Below are 23,291 nucleotides of genomic sequence, written 5' to 3' on the forward strand. Positions count from 1 at the left end.
CTCATGAGGATTTTAACAGGGAAGGCTGATAATGAACCATATATAAAATTTTAATAGTATATTGTCAGGAGTTAGAACTGTTAATTGGCTATATGTCTAGTTGTTTGCTGTAGATTTTGTGGGTATTTAGGTAAAATATATAAAAGGTCACAGTAGCATATTGAATAAATAATGAGGAATTTTAGAAACCCAGGGCATGTGGGCCCCACTTTGGAATCATGTCTTTTGTGGTTTCTTGCCTTAATGATTCTTTGAAGCTTATTTATAAACTTTTTTTGTACAAAATGTTTGTTTTGAGCAGAACTGTGCCTCAACCTTCTGAGCCTCTGGGATTATAGGCAGGTGTCACTGTGCCTGACTTAGAGTTATTTTTATGAATAAAAGAAAAGGCAATTAAAAAAAATTTTGTTGTAGATGGACACAGTACCTTTATTTTATTTACTTATGTGATACTGAGGATCAAACCCAGTGCCTCACTCATGTGAGTCCAGTGTCCTACCACTGAGCTACAACCCCAGCCCTGAAAAGGTGATATTTCTTAGGGATATCAGGCTTATCTAACTCTGACTTTTAAAACAATTGTACCTTGTACTTGTGAAAGTGGTGCCATCTTTTATTCGAAGTAGGACATCTTAAATTAGAGTGATCAATAAATTGTTAGTTTGAAAATTATTAATAAATGCTATCTGAGCAGTAGTGCAGGCATATAATCCTAGCAACTCAGAAAGCTAGGCAGGAGGATCTCAAGTTTGAGTCTAGCCTCAGCATATTAGTGAGGCCCTAAGCAACTTGGTAAGACCCTGTCTCAAAATAAAAAAGAGCTTGGGATGTAACTCACTGGTAAAGCACCCCTGGGTTTGATCCCCAGTACGCACCCACACCCCGCAAAAAAGAGTCAGCAAATATTTCCTGTAACTTTTTGGGCAGGAAAATTAGAGAAGCTACTCCTTTGCACACAAAAGTCTGTGGAATTTGATCTTTCCTAGAACACAAAGCTGACTTCAGTGGGCAGAACTGTATTTGTTTAATGATCAGGTCTCTTCTTTGTAGAAGTATATGCTAATCGTAGTTTAGTTCTGTCTTATAATTGACCAATGAGATTTACTAGCCTTTGTCATGTGACTATACATCTGGTGAGACTTTCCCTTAACTGTGTGTATACTTACCATTGTCTACATTTTTGTGAAGTAGCCACCTTTCTTCTTTTTCCTTGAGTGTGAGGAAGCACTCGTAGGCATTTTTCATTTTTACCATCAGTGTTACTTTACTGTTAAGTGAAGGCTTTTGTTTTTGTTTTTGTTTTTTTTTGCTTTTTAAATCGAGAGCAGAGTCTTATTCAACTGAACAGAATTTTACGCAGGATTACATTCCCACTGAGCTATGTACCTAGCCCTTTTGATTCTCTATTTTGAGACAGGGTCTTACTAAGTTGCAGAAACTGACCTTGAACTGTGATCCTCTTGCCTCAGCCTGAGTTGCTGGGATTACAGGTGCACACCACTATGCCTTGCTCTTTTTATTTATATATATATGTGTATGTGTATATTTTACCCCCTCTGTATTGGGAATTGAACCCAGGAGCACTTTACCATTAAGCTACATCCCCCAGTTTTGTTTTTGAGGCAGAGTCTCATTAAGTTACTGAGGGACTTGCTAAATTGCTGAGACTAGCCTTGAGTTTGCAATCTCCTGCCTTAGCCTCCTGAGTTGCTAGGATTACAGGTGTGTACCTGTGCGCCCGGCCTGACTTTGTCCCCCACCTTTTAAAATTTTTTGTAGTTGTAGATGCACAGAATGCCTTTATATTATTTGTTTGTTTTTATGAGGTGCTAAGGATTATACCCAGTGCCTCACATGTGCTAGGCAAGCACTCTGCCATTGAGCTACAGTCCTAGCCCCAATAAAGTTTTTTTTGTTGTTGTTGTTTGTTGTGTTTTTGTGGTGCTGGGGATTGAACCTGGGGCCTTGTGCATACTCTGCCAACTGAGCTATATTCCCAGACCTCAAACCAGGTTCTTGATAGATTGCAGAGGCTGGCCTTGAACTTGTGATCCTCCTTCCACAGCCTCCCAAGTTGCTGGATCTTTTGGTAGTTTTTGTGGATAATAGGTTATTTGCTTTTTTGAGAAACAGATTATGAATCATCCAGATTGTTTCAACCATGACCCTACTCAGTATTACCAACCTCAGTATCCAACCATTTGTAAATTTTGTTCATGCAACTGTTTTCAGTGTCTGCTCCTCAACCCCTTTTGTATTTGTTTTCTCTTTACAACTACCTTCTGATTTGGTGCCTAATTATTTGTTGCAGCAGAAACCTCACTACTCCAATCATTTCATTTCTCTCCCTCTTCTCCATCTTGAGCCTTCAGTGGCTCTCCATTTTCAGCAGAGTTATGTAGTTTTTGGTATTTTGTGATACAGCTTTCTACAGTAGCTTGATGATCTGGTACTCTACTAAACTTACCGAATGTGTCAGTTATGTTAGGTGCCTGGGTATTTGCTGAACAGCCCTGTCTGTTCCTTTTGCCATACCGTTTCCTTCCATAGTCCTATCTCAAGGTTCACCTTCTCTGAAAATCTTTCCTTGTTGACTTTGGTGTGATCATCACTTTTTCAGTGATCCACATTACATATTGTATTTCTTGTATTTCTGATTATTCTGTTTTGTATGACAATTACTTGTAGATTTATTTTCTTTAATATAATCTCATTCAGGCAAAGCATTATATACCTTACATTACCTAAGGATCTTCCTCATCCCAGTACAGTCTAAATTCCTTAGCCATAGCTACCATAGTATACTTCTGACCATATCTGGTACATTGATTTCTGTTTTACTTCCTTACAGCTGGCATATTGTCCTTTTTGCCATAAACCCTTAAACTGTTCTAGCTGTGGCGCATTTATATTCATCTGGATTGTTCAGCCTGATCTTTTTTTTCCCCCTAATCCTAGGTTTATTCAATATAATTCTTTGACTCTACACAGTGCTTTTGTAAAATGCTACAAAGTTAAACTCAAAACAAATTTTGTATACTGACTATACAATAAAAACCAGAAATAGCATACAGGTGTTTGAGGTAACCTGTAAGACTACCAAATGGCAGGCGAAATGGTGTCTCAGCCTGATCATAACATGGGCATTTTTCTTAACATTATTTTAAGTCTTTGCTCACATCTTGCTTTCTCAGAGACCTTCTTTGATTACCTTGTTTGAAGTACCCAATCTCTGCTTTACTTCATATTTACTTGTTTAACATCTTTTTCCCCTTCAGGATAAATGGTTCCTGAGGATAGCTGCTTTTTCCTATTTACTGCCGTTATCACTGGCACTTAGAGTAGTTTGTCTCAAAGCAATTACATAACTAGTACTTGAAAGAGTGTGTGGATTATGCCTCCTTTGTGGTAGATGCCCATTAAATACTGTGTTGAATTGCGATCTGAGTTAATTGAATGAAGATGTAAGCATGGGGTGCTTGCATCACAGTTCCTCTCTAGGTGACATTCAGATTCTGACTTAGAAATCAGTTTTCATTTTTTGTTCTTTAAAATTCTTTGGATGATGGAAAAGGATGGAGAAGCAAGATGGGTGGATCACTGTCATAGTATTATTGATGCCTGAAGCAAAATAGGAAGTTTAGACCATTAAGAGAGTTAGAGTTTTGTGTTAAAGAATTTGTTATCACGAGTAGGAGGGAGAGAAATTTCCTTGCCTTTTTCTGTATAGGGGCCAGCTGTAAGTGAGGTGTATATACTGAACAATCTTCTAACTTACTCTGTTCTTAAAGAATATGTGATTCAGGTTAGGATCTGATTGTGTTGCTAAGATTTGGAGCCCAGAGAGTAAGGGCAGTATATATACAGGAGAGTGGAGGTTGGGGGTTAAGATTGGTGGTTGGCATGGTGAGGGAATTTGGAAAAGTATAATGAGAGAAGAATGAGCCAGACCCTTGCCAAATAGTAAATTGAACTTCTCAAATTAATGTTTCCTTTAGGAATCTCTGGGGAGTTGCCTGTGGAAGCCATTGTTGGTAGCCTGTCCAGCTGAATGTAATAGCACATTTAAAAATTTTTTTTTCACATATATATTTTTATTAAATGTAACTATTTTCCAAAATAAAAAAATGAGAAAAGTAGTATTACATTTCTGCTAGTGTTTTTATGTAATAGCACACTTTAAGAAACCAGAAGGCGTAGAGAATTTCAGTTGTGGAATAATAATTGTTTTTTCCTCTCAGGAATTTAGTTAATTCAGATATTTTGAAAGAAAATGTAATAGAGGCTGGAGATGTAGTCCAGTGATAGAGCCCTTGCCTAACAAATGCAAGGCCCTGGTTTTGTTTCCCAGCACTGAAAAAACAAAAAGCAAAAACAACCTCCCACTCTCTTCCCCCAAAACAAGTAAAGACATGGTTTAGTGTATTAGTTTAAATCTCAAATATTTAATTTTGATTATATCGAGCTTTTGAATTCAAGTCAGGGCCTTCTTCCAGAAACCTGGGCTTATGGCCTTTATCAGTCATTGTTACAGTTAACAAAGCACAAAGCTTCTCAAACAAAATAGCTGTATAGCAAAGCTTAGTGGCCTTTAAATTTTTTTCTGGGAACTAAAGTGTTGGTTTCACTAATTACAGTTCTAGATAATGTAAATCATGTACTCTAACTGAAAATAGACTGACCTTAAATTAAGTCTGGGTTGAGGTAAAAAGAGCACTGGGGTTAGGTATAAGTTCTGGTCCCAGCAGGTGTTATGTGACCTTTTGCAGGTCACTTAATATCTTGAATATCAGGCCGATGCAGGAGGATCACAAGTTGGAGGCCAGCCTCACCAACTTGATGAAACCCTGACTCAAAATGAAAAATGAAAAGGGGTGGGGATGTAGCTTATGATAAAGCACCCCTGAGTTTCATCCCAGCACAGAAAGAAAGAAAGGAAAATATCTGGACTATCAGAAAAATTAAAGTAGGTGAAATCTTGGAGTAGAATTATTTGTTTCTTAGATATAGTTCAAAGTGTTTATTGAAGTGTAACTTAATATAGAGGAATGTACCAAGTTGGCATCCAGGTATCATTTTAAAAAGCTCCTTGGGTAAAACCGATTGGCTTTTCTTAGCCTCTCAACGCATGTAGGACTCTTGTATTTTTTTTTTTTTTTAATTTTCAGCAAAATATTTTTAGTGCCATATATCATGAACAGAGATACTTTGAGTTTGATTTTTTTTTTTTTTTTTTTTTTAGAACTTAACCTCAAAACTCTGAAATCGTGATTGCCTTGCTTTTGGTTTGGTTTTGGGTTTTTATTTTTGTAGAATTTTTATGAGACTAGGTAGCCACTAGGGGGCTGCAGTGAGGAGTTTGTAAAGATTGCATTGAATCTCTTAGTGGTGAATCATCTAAATACCATGAACTATCATCCATTAGTTTATTTACTGAGATCGAATTCAGGATCTAAAGGCAAAGATCTATTTATTTATTTATTTTGGAATTGAAATTTGAACCCGGGCACTTTACCAGGGAGCTAAGTCACCAGCTCTTATTTTATTTTTGAGGCAGGGTCTTACTAAATTGCTTAGGTCCTTGCTAAGTTGCTGAAGCTAGCCTTGAACTCATGCCTCAGCCTCCTGAGTCACTGGGATTACTGGCGCCTGCCTGTCTGTCTGTTGTATTAGCAGTTAGTTTTCCGGAAAATTGAGTTTCCTTTTGCCTTTTGATCTAATTAACAACCTTCATACAAAACTCATAGTAGTAGAAGTAAAATAAGATCTGTAGTACTTCATAGATACTTTGTCAAACCTTAGTGCGTCAAAGATAACTGATGGTCTGCTAGTCTAGCATAGAGCACTGTTTCATATCAATTACTTTGTATCTTATATTCTTAGATCACTGCTTGGGTGACAGAACTGGGGGTTCAGTTTCTTTAAGTAAAGCTTAAGAGCCCTTTTAAATTTTACGCTAATTTTAACTCTCTTTAATACAAGCTAAGTTTATTGTGTCTGTTTGCTTTATGGGTGATGATGAATTGGTTAGTCGTACTTAGAATCTGAAAAGAAGCAACATTTGTGAGTAGGCTGAGAACATTTCCTTTTACTGCCAGTATATTCACAAAAACACATTGCCGTTATTATTTCCAACTCTTCAGAGAGAAATTTCTGCTTTAAAAATTCCAAAGCTTTCCCTAGAAATACACATTACAGGGCTACATATGTTTTGGGGAGTTCTGAATATCTCCTAGGAAGGTAGAAATGTCTCCTCCCCCTTTTTTCTTTTTGGTACTGGTGACTGAACCCTGGTCCTTTTTATTTTTGAGACCTCCCTAAGTTACTGAGACTGGCTTCAAACTTGGATCCTCTTGTAGCCTTGGCCTCCTGAGTAGTCTGTGCCACAACACCTGGCTAGAAGAGTCTTTTCCAAAAGAGCAGTTTAAATACAAGAGATTTTATGTGTAAAATATCTAGTTGATTCTTTATTATGATATTCCCTTTATACATTTGAGACACTGTGAATCAGACACTAAATGGAGCAGTATGAGTAATTTGTCAGGAAGGAGTTAAAACTCTTCTGTTCTCCAAAGCATAGTTGGTGGGAAGAATGTGAGGACATAATGTTGCATGTACTGTCTTTATTGCAGGTCGAGTTGTGTTTAGAGTGCATTGAATGGGCCAAATCAGAGAAAAGGACTTTCTTACGCCAAGCTTTGGAGGTATGTGTCCACATTTGCACTGATTTCAGTTCTCAGACATTCCGTGTCTAAACTGGATAACTAGTTTTAGCATATTGTGAGTAGAGGTTCCCACTACATTTAAATCTTATGAAATCCTGATGAAAAACATCTTCAACAACTTCGTTAATTATCCAGTCACTGAAAGATTGATAGTTGTCTCATTTGTGAGAATTGCCCAGGTTGAAGTTTTGAGATAGACTTGATAAAAAGCAGCAATATGGTAAAGTTAACAGTCAGTCTTTGGCAATAATAGGAGACAATACTGGGGTCTAAATCATTCGTTACGCTGCATTTGATGTTATCATCAGGGCATGGATATTCAACAGTAACAGTTCTGTGACTGAAATCAAATCTTTGATTTCTTTCTGTGGCTTTGTTTTTTTTTTTTTTTTTTCCTTCAGTCAATGCTTTTTTTTTTTTCTAGGCAAGACTGGTTTCTTTGTACTTTGATACCAAGAGGTACCAGGAAGCATTGCACTTGGGTAAGTTAATTGGTAGAAATTAATAAGACAGCTAGCTAAATGATTGTATTCTAAACCTAGTAATTCTTATTAATTACCTATTAATACTTTATATTCTACCTACTTCTAAGGAATCAAGGTAGCTTACATTTATGGAATTTGTCATAGAAAAATGCTACTTGAAAGTACTGAGGAACTGGTTATAGTTAATTTGTTAAATTTAGAGGGCAAAAGGGTCAGTTTTTAAGTTTCCTAGGATTTGAACAATCCATTCCATTGAAATACTTGAAGTTCTTTTCAGTGTTTCTAATTTGCATATAGCACCCTGTTAAATTTCAGACTTAATTTTTTATTTTTTTTGGTACTGGGGATTGAACCCCAGGGATGCTTAAGCACTGAGGCACATCCCCAGCCCTTTTAATTTTTTATTTTGAGACAAGCTGTTGCTAAGTTCCTTAGGGGTTCACTAAGTTGCTGAGTCTGGCTTTAAACTCATGATCCTTCTGCATCCTCCTGTGTTGCTGGGATCACAGATGTGTGTGCCACCACACCTGGCCGGATTTAATATTTAAATTGCAAATGTTTTGAAGGCTATTACATTTACTATACTTTTTTTGTTGTTGTTTGTTTGTTTTTGGGTATTGGGTATTGAACTCAGTGGCACTTGACCACTGAGCCACATTGCTGGCCCTATTTTGTATTTTATTCAGAGACAGGGTCTTGCTGAGTTGCTTAGCACCTTGCTTTTGCTGAGGCCGGCTTTGAACTAATTATCCTCCTGTGTCAGCCTTCTGAGTCACTGGGATTATAGGCCTGCACCACCATGGCCAGCCATTAGTTTTTTAATATATTCAATAAGTTGTGCAACCATCACCACTGTCTAATTTGAGAATTTTTCATCACCCCAGAAACTCTGTGCCCATTAGCAGTCAATTCTCTATTAATTCTCCATACATTTCCAGTGCATGCCCTGAACAATTGGAAGATAGCACAATATGTGATCTTTTGTGATTGGCTTCTTTTATTTAGCATAATGTTTTCAAGGTTTATCCACGTTGTAGCATAATCAGTACTTTATTTCTTTTTATTGTTGAATAATAGTTTTTTAGATGTTTCACTTTTTTTTTTTTTTTGGTGGTACTAGGGATTGAACCCAGGGCCTTGTGCTTGTGAGGCAGGCACTCTACCAACTGAGCTACATCCCCAGCCCCTTTATGTTTTATTTATCCATCAATTGGTGGCATTTGGATTTTTTTCACTTTTTGACTATTATGGTAACTGTTGTGATGGGGTTTCAAGTGGATATGTTTTTCTTTTGAGTATATATCTAGAAATGGATTTTCTGGGTCACATGGTAACTTTTTACCTTTTTGAGTAGCTGCTAAGGTGTTTTCCAAAATGGATGTACTATTTTACATTCTCACCTGTAATGTATAAACAGGGTTCTAGTTTCTCCATATCCTCAACAACACTGTCTTTAATTTTAGCCCTCTTAGTGTATATGTACTGGTGTTTCATTATGGTGTTGATTTGCATTTCCCTAATTGCTGATAATGTTGAACGTCTTTTCGTGTGTTCATTGGTCATTTGTATGTCTTTGGAGTAATGTCTGTTTAAATCCTTTGCTCGTTTTAAAATTGAGTTACTTTTGTTTTACTCTGGATACGAGTCCCTTATCAGATCCATGATGTGCGAACATTTTTTCCTGTTTTGTGGATTATCTTTTCACTTTCTTAATGGTGTACTTTGAAGTACATTTTATTTTGATGAAATCCTATTTATATTTTTCCCCCTTTTGTTGCTTATTCTATTGGTATCATATGTAAGAAACCATTGCCTATTCCACGATCACAAAGGTATCTATGTTTTCTTTTAGAAGTTTTAGAAGTCTTCAGAAGTTTTAATTCTTTGGCTCATTTTTAGTTAGTTTTTGTTTATTGCATAAATCTGTTGGAATTTGACATTCTCATCCAAGATGGGGTACCAGGTGTAAGTATACAGAGAATACTGGCATATCCAGAACTCTTTACATGCCCCACCAGCACTAGTGCTTAGTGTTTCCTATATAGCCTTGTGATTGCTGGATAGGAAGTGAGGTCAAGTTCCGTGTCTAAACTGGATAATTAGTTTTAGCATTTTGTGAGTAGAGGTTCCCACTACATTTAAATCTTAGGAGTGAACTTAGAGGGCTCTTGACTTCAATATTGTCCTTGGGAAGCAGAATAGTTTCAATGAGATATGTGTTTCTTTTTTGGAAGATAGCACATTTGAGGAAAACTTAATTCTTTCATGGGCTCAAAAGGTAACCTTTTTGAGTTTAGGCAGGTTTCTTTATCCTGAGTGTTATTAAGGTTGGAGAGTGAGATTTTTCAGTAATATGGTATTAAGATTATGGTTAACAACGAGATACTTTTTTTCCTCTTCCAGGTTCTCAGTTGCTGCGGGAGTTGAAAAAGATGGATGACAAAGCCCTTTTGGTGGAAGTACAACTTTTAGAAAGCAAAACATATCATGCTCTGAGCAATCTGCCGAAGGCTCGAGCTGCCTTAACCTCCGCTCGAACCACAGCAAATGCCATCTACTGCCCTCCTAAATTGCAAGCCACCTTGGACATGCAGTCAGGTAACATAGCTGATCCTGGGATGTGTTTTCTTAGAGCTCATCTTATCTTTCATATTGAAGGATTCGGATTTGGGGCTGGAGAAGATATAATGGTCTGATTTGACTTAATCTTCCTCAAAGAAACCAATTAGAAGGGAACCTTTCTAATTAGCTGTCCCCTTCCTATTAAGTGCCTAAAATATACTAAAAACATGCTTATCATTGCTTAGCCAGGCAACATAACTTAGATCCAAACCCTGGAGAGGTCTCACTTAGGTTTGAAAGTCTCCCTTAATTTTCCTGTTAGTGATTTAAACTCAGCATGGTAGCATTTCTCTTTAAGATCAACCTAATCCAAGTCTGTTAACTCTTGGAGACCTTCATAAAATTTATTGAATTTTTAAAAGGACCTTAGGTTAGGGCTGTAGAAAGATACCATCAATTGTGTGTAGTATGTAGTTTTATGATGGAGTGTGTGAATTTTGGGGTTAGGTGAAAAACTTTTTCTTTGCAGCATCTTTTTTTTTTATCAGAGGCATCATTATTGAAGGAGTGCTGAATTGGAGGTAGAAGACTAGTGCTTTTTTGTTTTTGTTTTTGGTAGTACTAGGGATTGATCCCAGCGGTGCTCTACCACTGAGCTACATCATGGTTATTTAAAAACATTTTCTTTGTATAGTTTATCTTTTTAACTTTTGAGACAATGTTTCCTTAAGTTGCTGAGGGCCTCTCTAAATTGCTTAAGGCTGGCATCAAGCTTAGCCATCCTCCTGCCTCAATCTCCTGAGTTTCCTGGCATTACCAGTGTGCACCATTGCACCTGGCTCAAAAGACTAGTTTAAGCACTGATATTATCTGTCTCATCTGTAAAGATAATATTTGCCCATCTTGCCTCTCAGAGATGTCATAACCTAGGAACAGCCTTTCCTTGGTTAATATTTAGGTCTGCTGATTTCTAGGTGTTTGGTCTTGGGAAAATTGCTTAATTTATCTTTATCTTTAACTTCAGCTCATCTGTGAAATGGTAAAAATAATTGTATCTGTTTATAGAATTGTGGTGAGAATTAAACAAGATGATGAATGTGAAACTGTTATTGCCGTACCCAGCTTAAACCCAAGTATTGGCACTTAGAGCCACCAAGACTATTCCCTTCCTTTGTGGTCAAGAACTGAACTTGTATCTTACTTTTCAAAAGAAAGAAAGACCATTTTCAATTTGAATCTTCTTTAGTTCTGTTTCCTCTACAGAATTTGTATCACTGTCCATTTTTACCCCTTACCAAGAATGAACTTTCCACCTTTCTTTTGTTCCATTTTATGTCTTTAGTCATTCCTCTCCATTCAGATCTGCCCCTCAGTCTTTGAACTGCTGCAGCTGAACAAACCATAGCCTTTTCTCTGTTTTAAATTGCTGCTCTCTTTATATCAAGTTTATTGAAAAAGTTGAGTGTCCTTACTTTGTGTTTCTTTCTTTTTTTAAATTTTTTTTAGTTGAAGATGGACACAATACCTTTATTTTATTTATTTTTATGTGGTGCTGAGGATCGAACCCAGTGCCTCACATGTGCTAGGTAAGCACTCTGCCACTGAGCTACAACCATAGCCCCTTACTTTGTATTTCTGCTGATTCCTTGAAAGAAGTCAATAACTCCCTTATAATCTCTTGACTTTTGTTGGGGGGGGGGGGGGTCGGGGTCAGACTTGTCAAACAGCCCTGTTAAACCCTAGACTTCCTTGACATCACCTTCTTTTTTTTTTAAACCATCTTCTTGATTTGTGTCCTTTGACTATTATTTATGGCCACATGTTGCCATTTCCCTTTCCTTCCAATGTCCTTTAATTATGGCTGTTCCTCAAGTGTTTGTTTCTTAGTTCTTTTCCCTTCCCGTTTTTCCTGTTTTCTGTCTACTCCTATATTCTCTCATGGCTTTAGCTGCCACTAGTGGTCTCTTCATCTAGATTTCTAGTAGCTTCCCTCTCTAGATCTAAAGTTCTAGCTGCTTAAAGATACATATACCTATCCCATAAGTATCTCAGTCTGAACATATCAAAAACTAACTTAATATCCAACTCCCATCTTCAGCTGTCATTTCTGATTTCATTTCATTGTTGATGGTATCATTGACTTAGTTGTTCAAGCTTTCATCATCAGAGTAATTTTGACTCTTCTTTCTCTCCTCATACCAGTCAGTTAGCAGATCATGTTGAATCTGTCTCCAGATTTGCTCTTTTTATTCTGTACAAGCTACCTTGGTAATTAAGGCTTGAATGATTTTTTACTGGTCTAACTGTCCCTAGTCACTTTTTCTAATCCATCCTTATCTGGCCCCAGTGTTATTTTTCTGAAACCAAATCTGATTTTGTAACTCCTTTGTTTAAAATTCTGCAAGGGTTAAAAGTAAAGGTAACTTTAACATGACATTCAAAAGGAAGGCATCCTTTCTTTTTCTTCCTCATCTCTGGATTTTAGTCATAGTCACTGAAAGACTTCATGGTCTTTGGGTGTTCCATGTTACTTCCTGCTTCTGTCTCTGTCTCTCTGTCTCTCTCATATATATATATATATATATATATATATATATATATATATATATATCTCATATATATATATATATTTTATATGTGTATATAATGTTTTTTAATTTCTTTAATTTTTAATTTTTATTTTATTTTTTGGTACCAAGAATTGAACTCAGGAACACTTGACCACTGAGCCACATCTTCAGCCTTATTTTGTAATTTATTTAGAGACAAGGTCTCACTGAGTTGCATTGCTGAGGCGAGCTTTGAATTCGTGATCCTCCTGTCTCAGCCTCCTGAGCCACTGGGATTACAGGCATGTGCCACCGAGCCTGGCTTTTTATTTTTCCCTGTGGTGCTAGGGATTGAACCCGGGGCCTTGTGCATGCGAGGCAAGCACTCTACCCACTGAATTATATCCCTGTCCCCTGTCTATATTTTGTCTTCTTTCCTTAAAATTCCTCTTTCACTCTTCCTTCATTGCAAACTCCTATGCATCCATCTGGATCTAGTTCAGATAGTAAATTCTCTGTACTTTCCTCTTTGATTTTAAACTTCCCTACCAAAAGTATATTCTTTTGTACACATTATAGTATTAATATCTTTGTTTCTTTGTTAGTTTTCAACTATTCCACCAGACTATGATCTTCTTGAGGGCCTTTCCATATTTTTTTAAATTTATTTTTATTGTAAACAAATGGGATACATGTTGTTTCTGTTTGTACATGGAGTAACAGCATACCATTTGCGTAATCATACATTTACATAGGGTAATGATGTTTGATTCATTCTGTTATTTTTTTCCTTCCCACCACCCCTCCCACCCCTCTTTTCCCTCTATACAGTCCCTCCTTCCTCCATTCTTGCCCCCCTTCCACCCCCCATTATGTGTCATCATCCACTTATCAGTGAGATCATTCGTCCTTTGGATTTTTGAGATTGGCTTATCTCACTTAGCATGATATTCTCCAATTTCATCCATTTGTCTGCAAATGCCATAATTTTATTATTCTTTATAGCTGAGTAATATTCCACTATATATATATATATATATCACTATATAATATTCCTCTCTCTCTCTCTCTCTCTCTCTCTCTCTATATATATATATATATATATATACCACAGTTTCTTTATCCATTCATCAATTGAAGGGCATCTAGGTTGGTTCCACAGTCTGGCTATTGTGACTTGAGCAGCTATGAACATTGATGTGGCTGTATCTCTGTAGTATGCTGATTTTAAGTCCTTTGGGTATAGGCCGAGGAGTGGGAAAGCTGGGTCAAATGGTGGGTCCATTCTAAGTTTTCTAAGGAATCTCCACACTGCTTTCCAGAGTGACTGCATTAATTTGCAGTCCCACCAGCAATGTATGAGTATACCTTTTTCCCCATATCCTCTCCAACACCTGTTGTTGCTTGTATTCTTGATAATTGCCATTCTAATTGGGGTGAGATGGAATCTTAGTGTAGTTTTGATTTGCATTTCTCTTATTACTAAAGATGGTGAGCATTTTTTCATATGTTTGTTGATTGCTTGTAGATCTTCTGTGAAGCATCTGTTCATATCCTTAGCCCATTTGTTGATTGGGTTATTTGTATTCTTCGTGTAGAGTTTTTGAGTTCTTTATATATTCTGGAAATTAGTGCTCTATCTGAAGTATGAGTGGCAAAGATATTCTCCCACTCTGTAGGCTCTCTCTTCGCATTGCTGATAGTTTCCTTTGCTGAGAGAAAGCTATTTAGTTTGAATCTATCCCAGTTATTGATTCTTGCTTTTATTCCTTGTGCTATGGGAGTCCTGTTAAGGAAGTCTTATCCTAAGCCAACAAGGTGAAGATTTGGACCTACTTTTTCTTCCATAAGATGCAGGGTCTCTGGTCTGATTTCAAGGTCCTTGATCCATTGTGAGTTGTTTTTTGTGCAGGGTGAGAGATAGGGGTTTAGTTTCATTCTGTTGCATATGGACTTCCAGTTTTCCCAGCACCATTTGTTGAAGAGGCTATCTTTTCTCCATTGCATATTTTTGGCCCCTTTGTCTAGTATGAGAAAATTGTATTTATTTGGGTTTGTGTCCGTGTCCTCTATTCTGTACCATTGATCTACCTGTCTATTTTGGTGCCGATACCATGCCGTTTTTGTTGCTATTGCTTTGTAGTATAGTTGAAGATCTGGTATTGCGATACCCCCTGTTTCATTCTTCCTGCTAAAGATTGCTTTCGCTATTCTGGGTTTCTTATTCTTCCAGATGAATTTTATGATTGCTTGCTCTATTTCTGTAAGGTATATCATTGGGATTTTAATTGGAATTGCATTGAATCTGTATAGCACTTTTGGTGGTATGGGCCTTTCCATAATTATGTCCTCTGTAGATGCTCTATCAATGCTTGGCACATGGCAGGCGTTCATTAGTGTGTTGAATAAATGACAGTTTTTTTTTTTTTTTATAAATAAACCTCATGCTAACCATGATGTTCCTGGCACATATGTGGCCCCTGTTTACTTATGTGTTGGAGAAAATAATATGTCAGCTTTTGGGCTTTTAAAAAATTTTTTTTTTAACTAGACTTATTTTGGGTGTGATCTGTTAACTCCTAGCTCTGTGCTGGGAGGTGGTTCAATAGGGATGTGTTTTATTTAGTTTGGCAGCATTAATTGTTGGGTTTCTTTCTTTCTTTTTTTTGTGGGGGGGAAGACTGATAATTGAACCCAGAAACACTTTGTTACTGAGCCACCTCCCCAGCCCTTTTTATTTTTTGAGACAGGGTCATGCTAAGTTGCTTAGAGCCTCACTAAGTAAGTTGCTGAAGGTCTTGAACTTGCACTGCTCCTGCCTCAGCCTTCCAAGATGCTGGGATTACAGGTATGCACTACTGTACCTGGCTTAATTTATTGGGTTCTAGAAGGGCTCTCCATGACTTCAGAGAGTGACACATTTTCCTCCAGTTGTCTGTAGTTAAGAAGAGTAATAGAATTAAAGGGAAAAAACAATAGGAAAAGAAGAGCTCAAACTATCCCTATTTGCTGACTACATAATTCTATATTTAGAAGACCCAAAAAACTCCACCAGAAAACTTGTAGAACTCCAATGAATTCAACAAAATAGCAGGATATGAAATTAACACCCCTAAATCAGTTAAGTTCCTATACCCTAATGATGAATCAGCTGAAAGAGAAATCAGGAAAACTATCCCATTCACAATAGCCTCAAAAAAAATAAAATATTTTGGAATCAATCTAACAAAAGAGTGAGAAAGATCTCGACGGTGAAAATTATAGAACACTAAAGAAAGAAATTGAAGACGACTTTAGAAGATGGAAAGATCCTCCATGCTCTTGGATAGGCCGAATTAATATTGTCAAAATGGCTATACTACCAAGCTATATAGATTTAATGCAATTCCTATTGAAATTCCAATGACATTCTTCATAGAAATAGAAAAAGCAGTCATGAATATTCATTGGAATAATAAGAGGCCCAGAATAGCCAAAGGAATCCTCAGCAAGAAAAGTGATGCAGGAGGCATCACAATACCAGAGCTTAAATTATATTACAGAGCTATAGTAACAAAAATGGCATGGTAAACAGACATGAAGACCAATGGAACAGATTAGAAGATAGAGTCATACCCACATAAATATAGTTATATCATACTAGACAAGGCACCATAAACATACATTAGAGAAAAGATAGCAACTTCAACATATGGTGCTGGGAAAACTGAAAATCCATGTGTAGTAGAATGAAATTGAACCTCTGTCTCTCACCTTACACAAAACTCAAAGTGGATAGAGGATTTAGGCATTAGATCAGAGAGATTGCACTTACTAGAGGAAAAAGTAGACCCAACTTTCTACCATGTCAGCTTAGGAACTGACTTCCTCAGTAATACTTCTAAAGTGCAAGAAGTAAAATCAAGAATCAATAAATGGAATTGTATCAAACTAAAAAGCTTCTTCACAGCAAAGGAAACAATCAAGAACATGAACAGAGAGCTTATAGAATGGGAGAAAATCTTTACCACCAGCACCTCCTACAGAGCATTAATCTCCAGGATATACGACGAAATTAAAAAAACTTAACACACACACACACACACACACACACACACACACACACACAAAAGGTAACCCAGTCAATAAATGGGCTAAGAAACTGAATAGACACTTCACAGAAGAAGAAATATGAATGGTCAGAAAATATATTTAAAAATGTTCAACATCTCTAGCAATTAGAGAAATGCAAATCAAAACTACACTGAGATTCTATCTCACCCCGGTCAGAATGCAGTTATCAAGAATACAAGCAACAGTAAATAATATTGGTGAGGATGTGGGGAAAGAGATTCACTTATACAAATGCAAATTGATGTAATTACTCTGGAAAGCAGTATGGAATGGAATCACCATTTGACCCAGTTATCCTACTCCTCAGTTTATACCCAAAGAACTTAGAATCAGCATAGTGATGCAGTCACTTCAGTGTTTATAGCAGCAGCTCAATTCACAATAGCCAAGCCATGGAACCAGCCTAGGTGATAAAGAAAATGTGGTATATACACACAATGGAATGTTGTGTATATTCCACACAATGGAATATTGTGGTATATACACACAATGGAATATCAACCATAAAGAAAAATGACATTTTTTGGTAAATTGATGGAACTGGGGAATATCATGAAATAAGCCAGTCTCCCCAAAACCAAAGGCAGAATGTTTTCTCTAATACATGAATGTTAACCCACAATGAGGGAGGGGAAGATTAGAAGTTGATTGGACTAGACAAAGGGGAATGAAGGGAAGAAGGGGGGATGGTAATAGAAAATATAGCAGAATGAATCTGACATGTCTTTCCTATCATATATAAATACACGACCAACTACAATAATGGGATCCTAATTGGAACAAGTTATACTTATTTGTTATATGTATAATATTTCAAATTAATGTTTATCTGGAAACAGTGGCATGTGCCTGTAATCCCAGCAGCTCAGGAGGCTGAGACAGGAGAATCCTGAGTTCACAGCCAGCCTCAGCAAAGTTAGACATTAAGCAACTCACTGAGACCCTGTCTAAATAAAATACAAAATAGGACTAGGGATGTGACTTGGTGCTAGAGTGCCCTGAGATCAAGCCTCTGTACCCTGCTCCCCACAAAAAAAAGCCCAAAAGATATGGTAATATATATATATATAAGAATAATAATAGAAAAGGGATTTAATATCTCCAACCTCAAAGTATATGGCTCTTTAGGTAGGGTAAAGGGCTTATCTCAGTAACTGGTTAAGTCAGAATTCCCAGCAAGCATTCCATGTGACACAGGTTTTTTGTAGGTGGGTTAAAACATTAATTACTTGGGACCACGTGTAAACAGCTTCACCTTTGTATTCTGTGCTAACTACTCTTCTATATGTACCTTAATGTGGAAAATGTTGGTAAGCACTGTGGTAGACAAATGGGTGGGACTCAGGTCTTTAACTTCATTAGGGACCAGATAGAATATAAAGAAGTGCAGAATTTTAGGTATTAGATGCATCTCAAGCTAGAAAGAACTAATTTTTATATTATTCCAAGTGATAGAGTAGATTGGAAATAATAGTGGGTTCAGTGTAGTTGGTTCGTTGGGAACAAACTCAACTTATGAACAGAAGAGAATTGGTGAAATGAACTGTGGTATCAACCTAAGGAAATACTGCTTAGCCATGTACAATTAAGTTTATGGATTTGGCATTATGTGAGATCTGTGCACTGATTTCATCTAGGTAAAAGCATATCCATTAATGACAGGTGTTTGAAATTCTGAAAATGAAAATAAAAGCAGTTGGGTTCTTTAGCTCTTCATGTAAAGCTGCCTCAGTATAAAAACATCAAGCTTAGAAAAACTGTCTTGAAGTAGTTGATGTTATTAAAATAGGTCATTCCTTTCTTTGCAAACACAGTGAATTTCTAAAACCTGTCCTGTAAGAAGTGTGACAAACAACAACCCATAAAGTGACATAGTACAAGAAGGGCAAGGATTCTCTTATGTGCGCAGGGAAAGTGGCATTATGACAGGAAACAGTGACTGTGGTGGGCGGACTAAGCCAATTTTCCATGAAAAGGCTAAAGCTATGAAGATTGTGCTGAGGCTTGAGTGTGTTGAGCCTAATGGTGGATCGAAGAGAATGCTGGCTATTAAGAGATATGAGCCTTCTTAATGGGAGGTGATAAGAGAAAGGGCCAAGTGATCCAGTGCTAGGCTTCATATTTTCTTTTTATTATGAAGATAATAAAACGTTGCCATTATGTTTGCAAAAACAGGTATTCAGTTATTTAGGTTTGTTTGGGTCAACTCCCTGACCTTGTGCAGGTGATATCATGGAGGGTAAATGATTTTGCATTGGCTCCAAAACAAAGCAGAATTAGGATGGTGGTAGGCATGGGAGTAAGATGGTACTTTATCTTTTTAGGATCCCTATTAAGTTGGGTCTCTAACTCCTTTGGGAATTTAATACAATGTTGAGCTGGGAGACCAAAAATATTTTAGTTCTAATCTCAGCTTACACTTGTTGACTGTAACTTTGAACAGGTTCTTTATCATTGCTTATTATTATTATTATTATTTTTAAATATTGGGAATCAAATCCAGGGGCACTTAGCGACTAAGCCGCATCCCTAACCCTTTTTATTTTGAAACAGGATTTCTCTAAGTTGCTGAGGCTGGCCTCTACCTTGCAATCTGCCTGGCTCTTAGCCTCTCTTGACCTCATCAATAAGCTGATGCATTTGGGGTAGATTTCTAAGGCCCTTCCCAGCTCTAATTTTTATAGTTTTTTTATTTTGTATGGTTCTTACTCCTTTTTTTTTTTTTTTTTTTTTTAATGCCCAGGTATTATCCATGCAGCAGAGGAGAAGGACTGGAAAACTGCATACTCATACTTTTATGAAGCATTTGAAGGTTATGACTCCATCGATAGCCCCAAGGCCATCACATCTCTGAAGTACATGTTGCTGTGCAAAATCATGCTCAACACGTAGGTGCACATTAACTCTGGAATATAAGAACTGTAATCTTTCAGCCTAGTTTGTCCACCATGACAAATGACTTGGGCAGGGCATTTGGCCAGTTATATATGTGGTAGCGCCTGCAACCTCTGGGGCTGGTTGAGGTAGTGTGGGAGGATCAGAGCTGTTCCAAAGCACTTTGCTTACTAGTCTTTCAAACTCAGGAGACAGATTGTTGGAATCCCCTTCCTATCTCGTCTTGGAGAAGTCTCCTTATTCTTCAGATGTTCTGTCCCCATTGTGCTAAGCACAGGACTGAGATCAGAAAATAGCTAACAGACCATGCCAGACAAACTGGGCCACCCAGAAAATGAAGGATAGGGCTAAGGAGCCATTTGAAAGAGGGGAGAACAATAAGTATGACGTCTTTTTATAAAGAATTACCCTAATTTTATTGGAATTAATGAAATATTGAATGGGATTCTGGATCTTTATATTATGCATGGGTTGTATTTTAATAAGATCTGTTATATTGGAACTTGACTTATACTTGCTGTTCTGCCTCTTTGGCCTGTTGCTTTTGGTAGGTTCAGTTGGGCTTCCTTTTAAATGTTGGAACTTTTTTATTTTTCATTACTGAGCTTTGACCCAGATTGAAGAAAGCCTATCTTCTCTAATGTGAGTAACATATAGGTTTAGGCTTTGGGACTGATTTTTTTCCTGTGGGCAGTCTTTACAATGGAATTCTAACAAAAAGAAGTTCATCTAACTTGTACTTAGAATCATAACATCCTGGAGCAGTTGACCAAGTATATCTTTTTTTTTTTTTTTTTCTAGCCCAGAAGATGTCCAGGCTTTGGTAAGCGGGAAGCTTGCACTTCGGTATGCAGGGAGGCAGGTAGGAAATGTCTTGACTGCTGCAGTTCTACTCAATATGAGACCAGCATGTTGTCATATTTATGTTTGGTGAGACCAGAGCTCTTCAGGTCTCCATTTTGCTCTCTTTCATGTTTCTTTCCCTGAAATCCATTCAGTGTTTTTCCTATACTGTTAGATTCTTAACCCAGAAAGTCAATGTTTGGTGCTTTTACAGACATCAGGTGGTTTGAGGTACTTTCAGAACTGAACTGTAGCATTTGAAGATGCTGTAGTGATTTAGGTTACATTTAACATTGACTGGAGGATTTGTCTCCTCTGTGCCTGCAAATTTAACATGTGCAGAATATATGACCTGTTGGATTCTTTGAGTCAGGGAGTGTAGTTAGGTCTGGTGCATGTGTGCTTTACGGAGGTCTGATTATTTGTTGCAGAAACTAGATTTTGAGATCCATATAAATGCTTCTCCACTCAATACTACTCCATTCAAGCCTTGAATTTTTAAGTGTGGTGCAAAAAGAACTCTTAATTGTTGGTAGTCCTTTTTTTTTTTTTTTGGTACTGAGCATTGAAACCAGGGGTGCTTTACCACAGAGCTACATCCCCAGCCCTTTTTAGTTTTTAAAAAAATTTTTTAGTTAGGTTTTGCAAAGTTGCCAAGGTTGGCCTCAAACTTGTGATCCTCCTGTCTCAGCCTCTTGAGTTGCTGGGATTACAAGCATTCACCACCATGCCTGGATGAATGTAACTTCTGAGAGCAAGCAGTTTCACCTTTATAAAGATGATATTTAAGGTATTCATTATCCCCTCTTTTGCATTTTGCTCAATTATCGCTAGTTAAATAAAAGTAGTCTTTCTGGGTTTCAAATGGATTTGTTTCTGAACAACAGATTATCTCACTACATCTCTGGACGAATGGCCACAACAGATGATTTATTAACTATGCATTAGCAAAAGTTTCAGGTTAGTTCCTAGTTTGCGCCTTAAGAATACTGGTTATCGCTTTAGTGAAAGATGAACTTTCACAAGGACTACAGTTGAGATAGGCTCAGATAGGTCAAGTGTCTGGGATAAGGTCAAATAGTTAATAGGAGCCAGACTTTGAACTTAGGTTACCTGGCTCTAAGTTCCAGGCTTTCCTCATTATGACATTTATTCTGTCTATAAAACAAATGCTGGAGATAAACTATGGTAAACTATGTTCTTGATGGCCTTGCACCACTTCGTCTGCTATATAAGGTACACCATCCCTATTCAAGTATGTAGGCTGACCAGAGGAGCTCCTTCTGTTTCTTTGAGCCTTGATGGCAGCTTTCAAGCAGGAGTCAGACTCATCTTCTACAAAGATGGGTATTGCCAGTTTCTTGCTAGAGTGGACTTAATAGCTTGGACTATAATTTTATAATTAGGTTAGAAGTTGCCCTTAGTGGGCTGGGGATATAGCTCAGTGGCAGAACCCTTGGATTCCATCTCCAGTAATGGCCCCCAACCCCCCCCCCCAAAAGTTGCCCATTGAGCATACCTTTAATATTTTGTAGTTGTTGTTTTTTATTTTTTAAGTTGTTAGTGGACACAATACCTTTATTTTATTTATTTTTACGTGGTGCTGAGGATCAATCCCAGTGCCTTACACATGCTAGACAAGAGTTCTGTCACTGAGCTACAGCCCCAGCCCCCTCTGTAGGGTTTTAATTTTCAAGTAGAATTAATATGTAGAATGTTAATACCTAAACCCTAATAAAATAGACCTCATTCAGTGCCTTGTATCAAACTTAGTAGAATTAATCTTGATAAAGCACAGGTGTTTGAGAATAGGAAGGAGTTGGGTAGGTGTGGAGATACAGAGTCTTAGAGGAAGGGGAAAGAAATCACAGTTCTGTCATTTTCCCTTTCAGCTTGTCATATCTGGAAAATTCTATATCAAGGTCTTTTTGGAAAACTTCTAAGTCACTTCAGATTTCAAAGGGAAACTGGTTGGCGTACAGTGATATTTAATACTTCTAGCTTTTCTTCCCAGGCCTCTGAAAAAGAATCCTTATAGCAGAAGTTCTGTGAATATAAACATACTGCCTCTTAAGACTTTTTTTGGGTGTATGTGAACATGCAAAATAGATCACTTTCACAAATTATCTCTTTATTCTCAGACAGAAGCATTAAAATGCGTGGCTCAGGCTAGCAAGAACAGATCGCTGGCAGATTTTGAAAAGGTGAGCATGGTATTGGGTTGGTAGGGAATGGGTGGAGGACCATTTAAGAACTTTTAAAAAATAGTTTCACAAGAAGTTGCAAAGATAGCATAGAGTGATCCCATGTGCCCTTTATTGAGTACAGTCTCAAATCCAGGAAATAGTTAAGCACTTTTGTACAATGAAACTTTGTTGATTTAGATTATGTATCATATACTTCTTAGTTTCAAAAAGTTCTTTCTGTCATCCTTCTTCACAGCAAAGCTCTTGTCTGCATTTGTGGTTGAGGGAATCAGAATCAGGAGGATACCCAAAGTCACACAGCTAATATGTACATGGTTTGACTCCAGGTCTAGTTCTTTTCCCACACAGTATGGTCATAGGAATTCCTTCAGCTCCAGCAATGTCAGGTCTGCTTCTTTGTGGTCAAAAGAGAAGTTTTTATCTGCATATTTGGCCCTAAAGAAACTTCCTCAGGATGATGTTCTAGGTTTTGACTCATGTGTTAGTCAGCTTTTCATTGCTCTAAACAAAATACCCCATAAGAATAATTTAGAGGAGGAAATTTTTATTTTGGTTCATGGTTCAGAGATTTTAGTTCATGGTGGGCTGACCTCTTGCTCTGGGCCTAAAGTGAGGCAGAACAACTTGGCAGGAAGGTGTGGAAGAGGAGTGCTGTTTCATTCAAGGTGACCAGAAAACAGAGTGCTATACTCCTCCATAACTCCCCTATATAGGGAAATGAACCCTTCTAGGACATATCCCCAGTGACCAACTTCCTCTAGCCATGCCCCACTTACTTACAGTTACCACCTGGTTACAGTCCAGTCATTTCACCTCTGAATATTCCTTCATTACCACAAGAGCTTTTGGGGGACACTTCATAGCCAAACCATAGCAACTCCTATGCCTTTTTCTTATTGGGAAGATTCAAAA

General features: G+C 37.4%; 1 protein-coding gene and 1 long non-coding RNA gene across 4 annotated transcripts in view; one reads left to right on the plus strand and one right to left on the minus strand.

Annotated features, from left to right (window-relative positions):
* Positions 1-23,291, minus strand: part of LOC306655868 — a 76,669-nt gene that overhangs the window by 50,881 nt on the left and 2,497 nt on the right. The gene's annotated exons all lie outside the window — the stretch shown is intronic.
* PSMD11 (proteasome 26S subunit, non-ATPase 11) overlaps positions 1-23,291 on the plus strand; it is a 63,135-nt gene that overhangs the window by 35,544 nt on the left and 4,300 nt on the right. For all 3 annotated transcript variants that reach the window (XM_079130497.1, XM_079130498.1, XM_079130496.1), the window contains 6 exons: positions 6,633-6,704; positions 7,150-7,207; positions 9,614-9,808; positions 19,178-19,322; positions 20,131-20,191; positions 22,314-22,376. In XM_079130497.1, the coding sequence (XP_078986623.1) occupies positions 6,633-6,704; positions 7,150-7,207; positions 9,614-9,808; positions 19,178-19,322; positions 20,131-20,191; positions 22,314-22,376 (594 nt within the window). The remainder of the gene's footprint in view (positions 1-6,632; positions 6,705-7,149; positions 7,208-9,613; positions 9,809-19,177; positions 19,323-20,130; positions 20,192-22,313; positions 22,377-23,291) is intronic.

Source organism: Sciurus vulgaris (genome assembly GCF_902686455.1).
Source record: "Sciurus vulgaris genome assembly, chromosome: 3".
Taxonomy (NCBI): domain Eukaryota; kingdom Metazoa; phylum Chordata; class Mammalia; order Rodentia; family Sciuridae; genus Sciurus; species Sciurus vulgaris.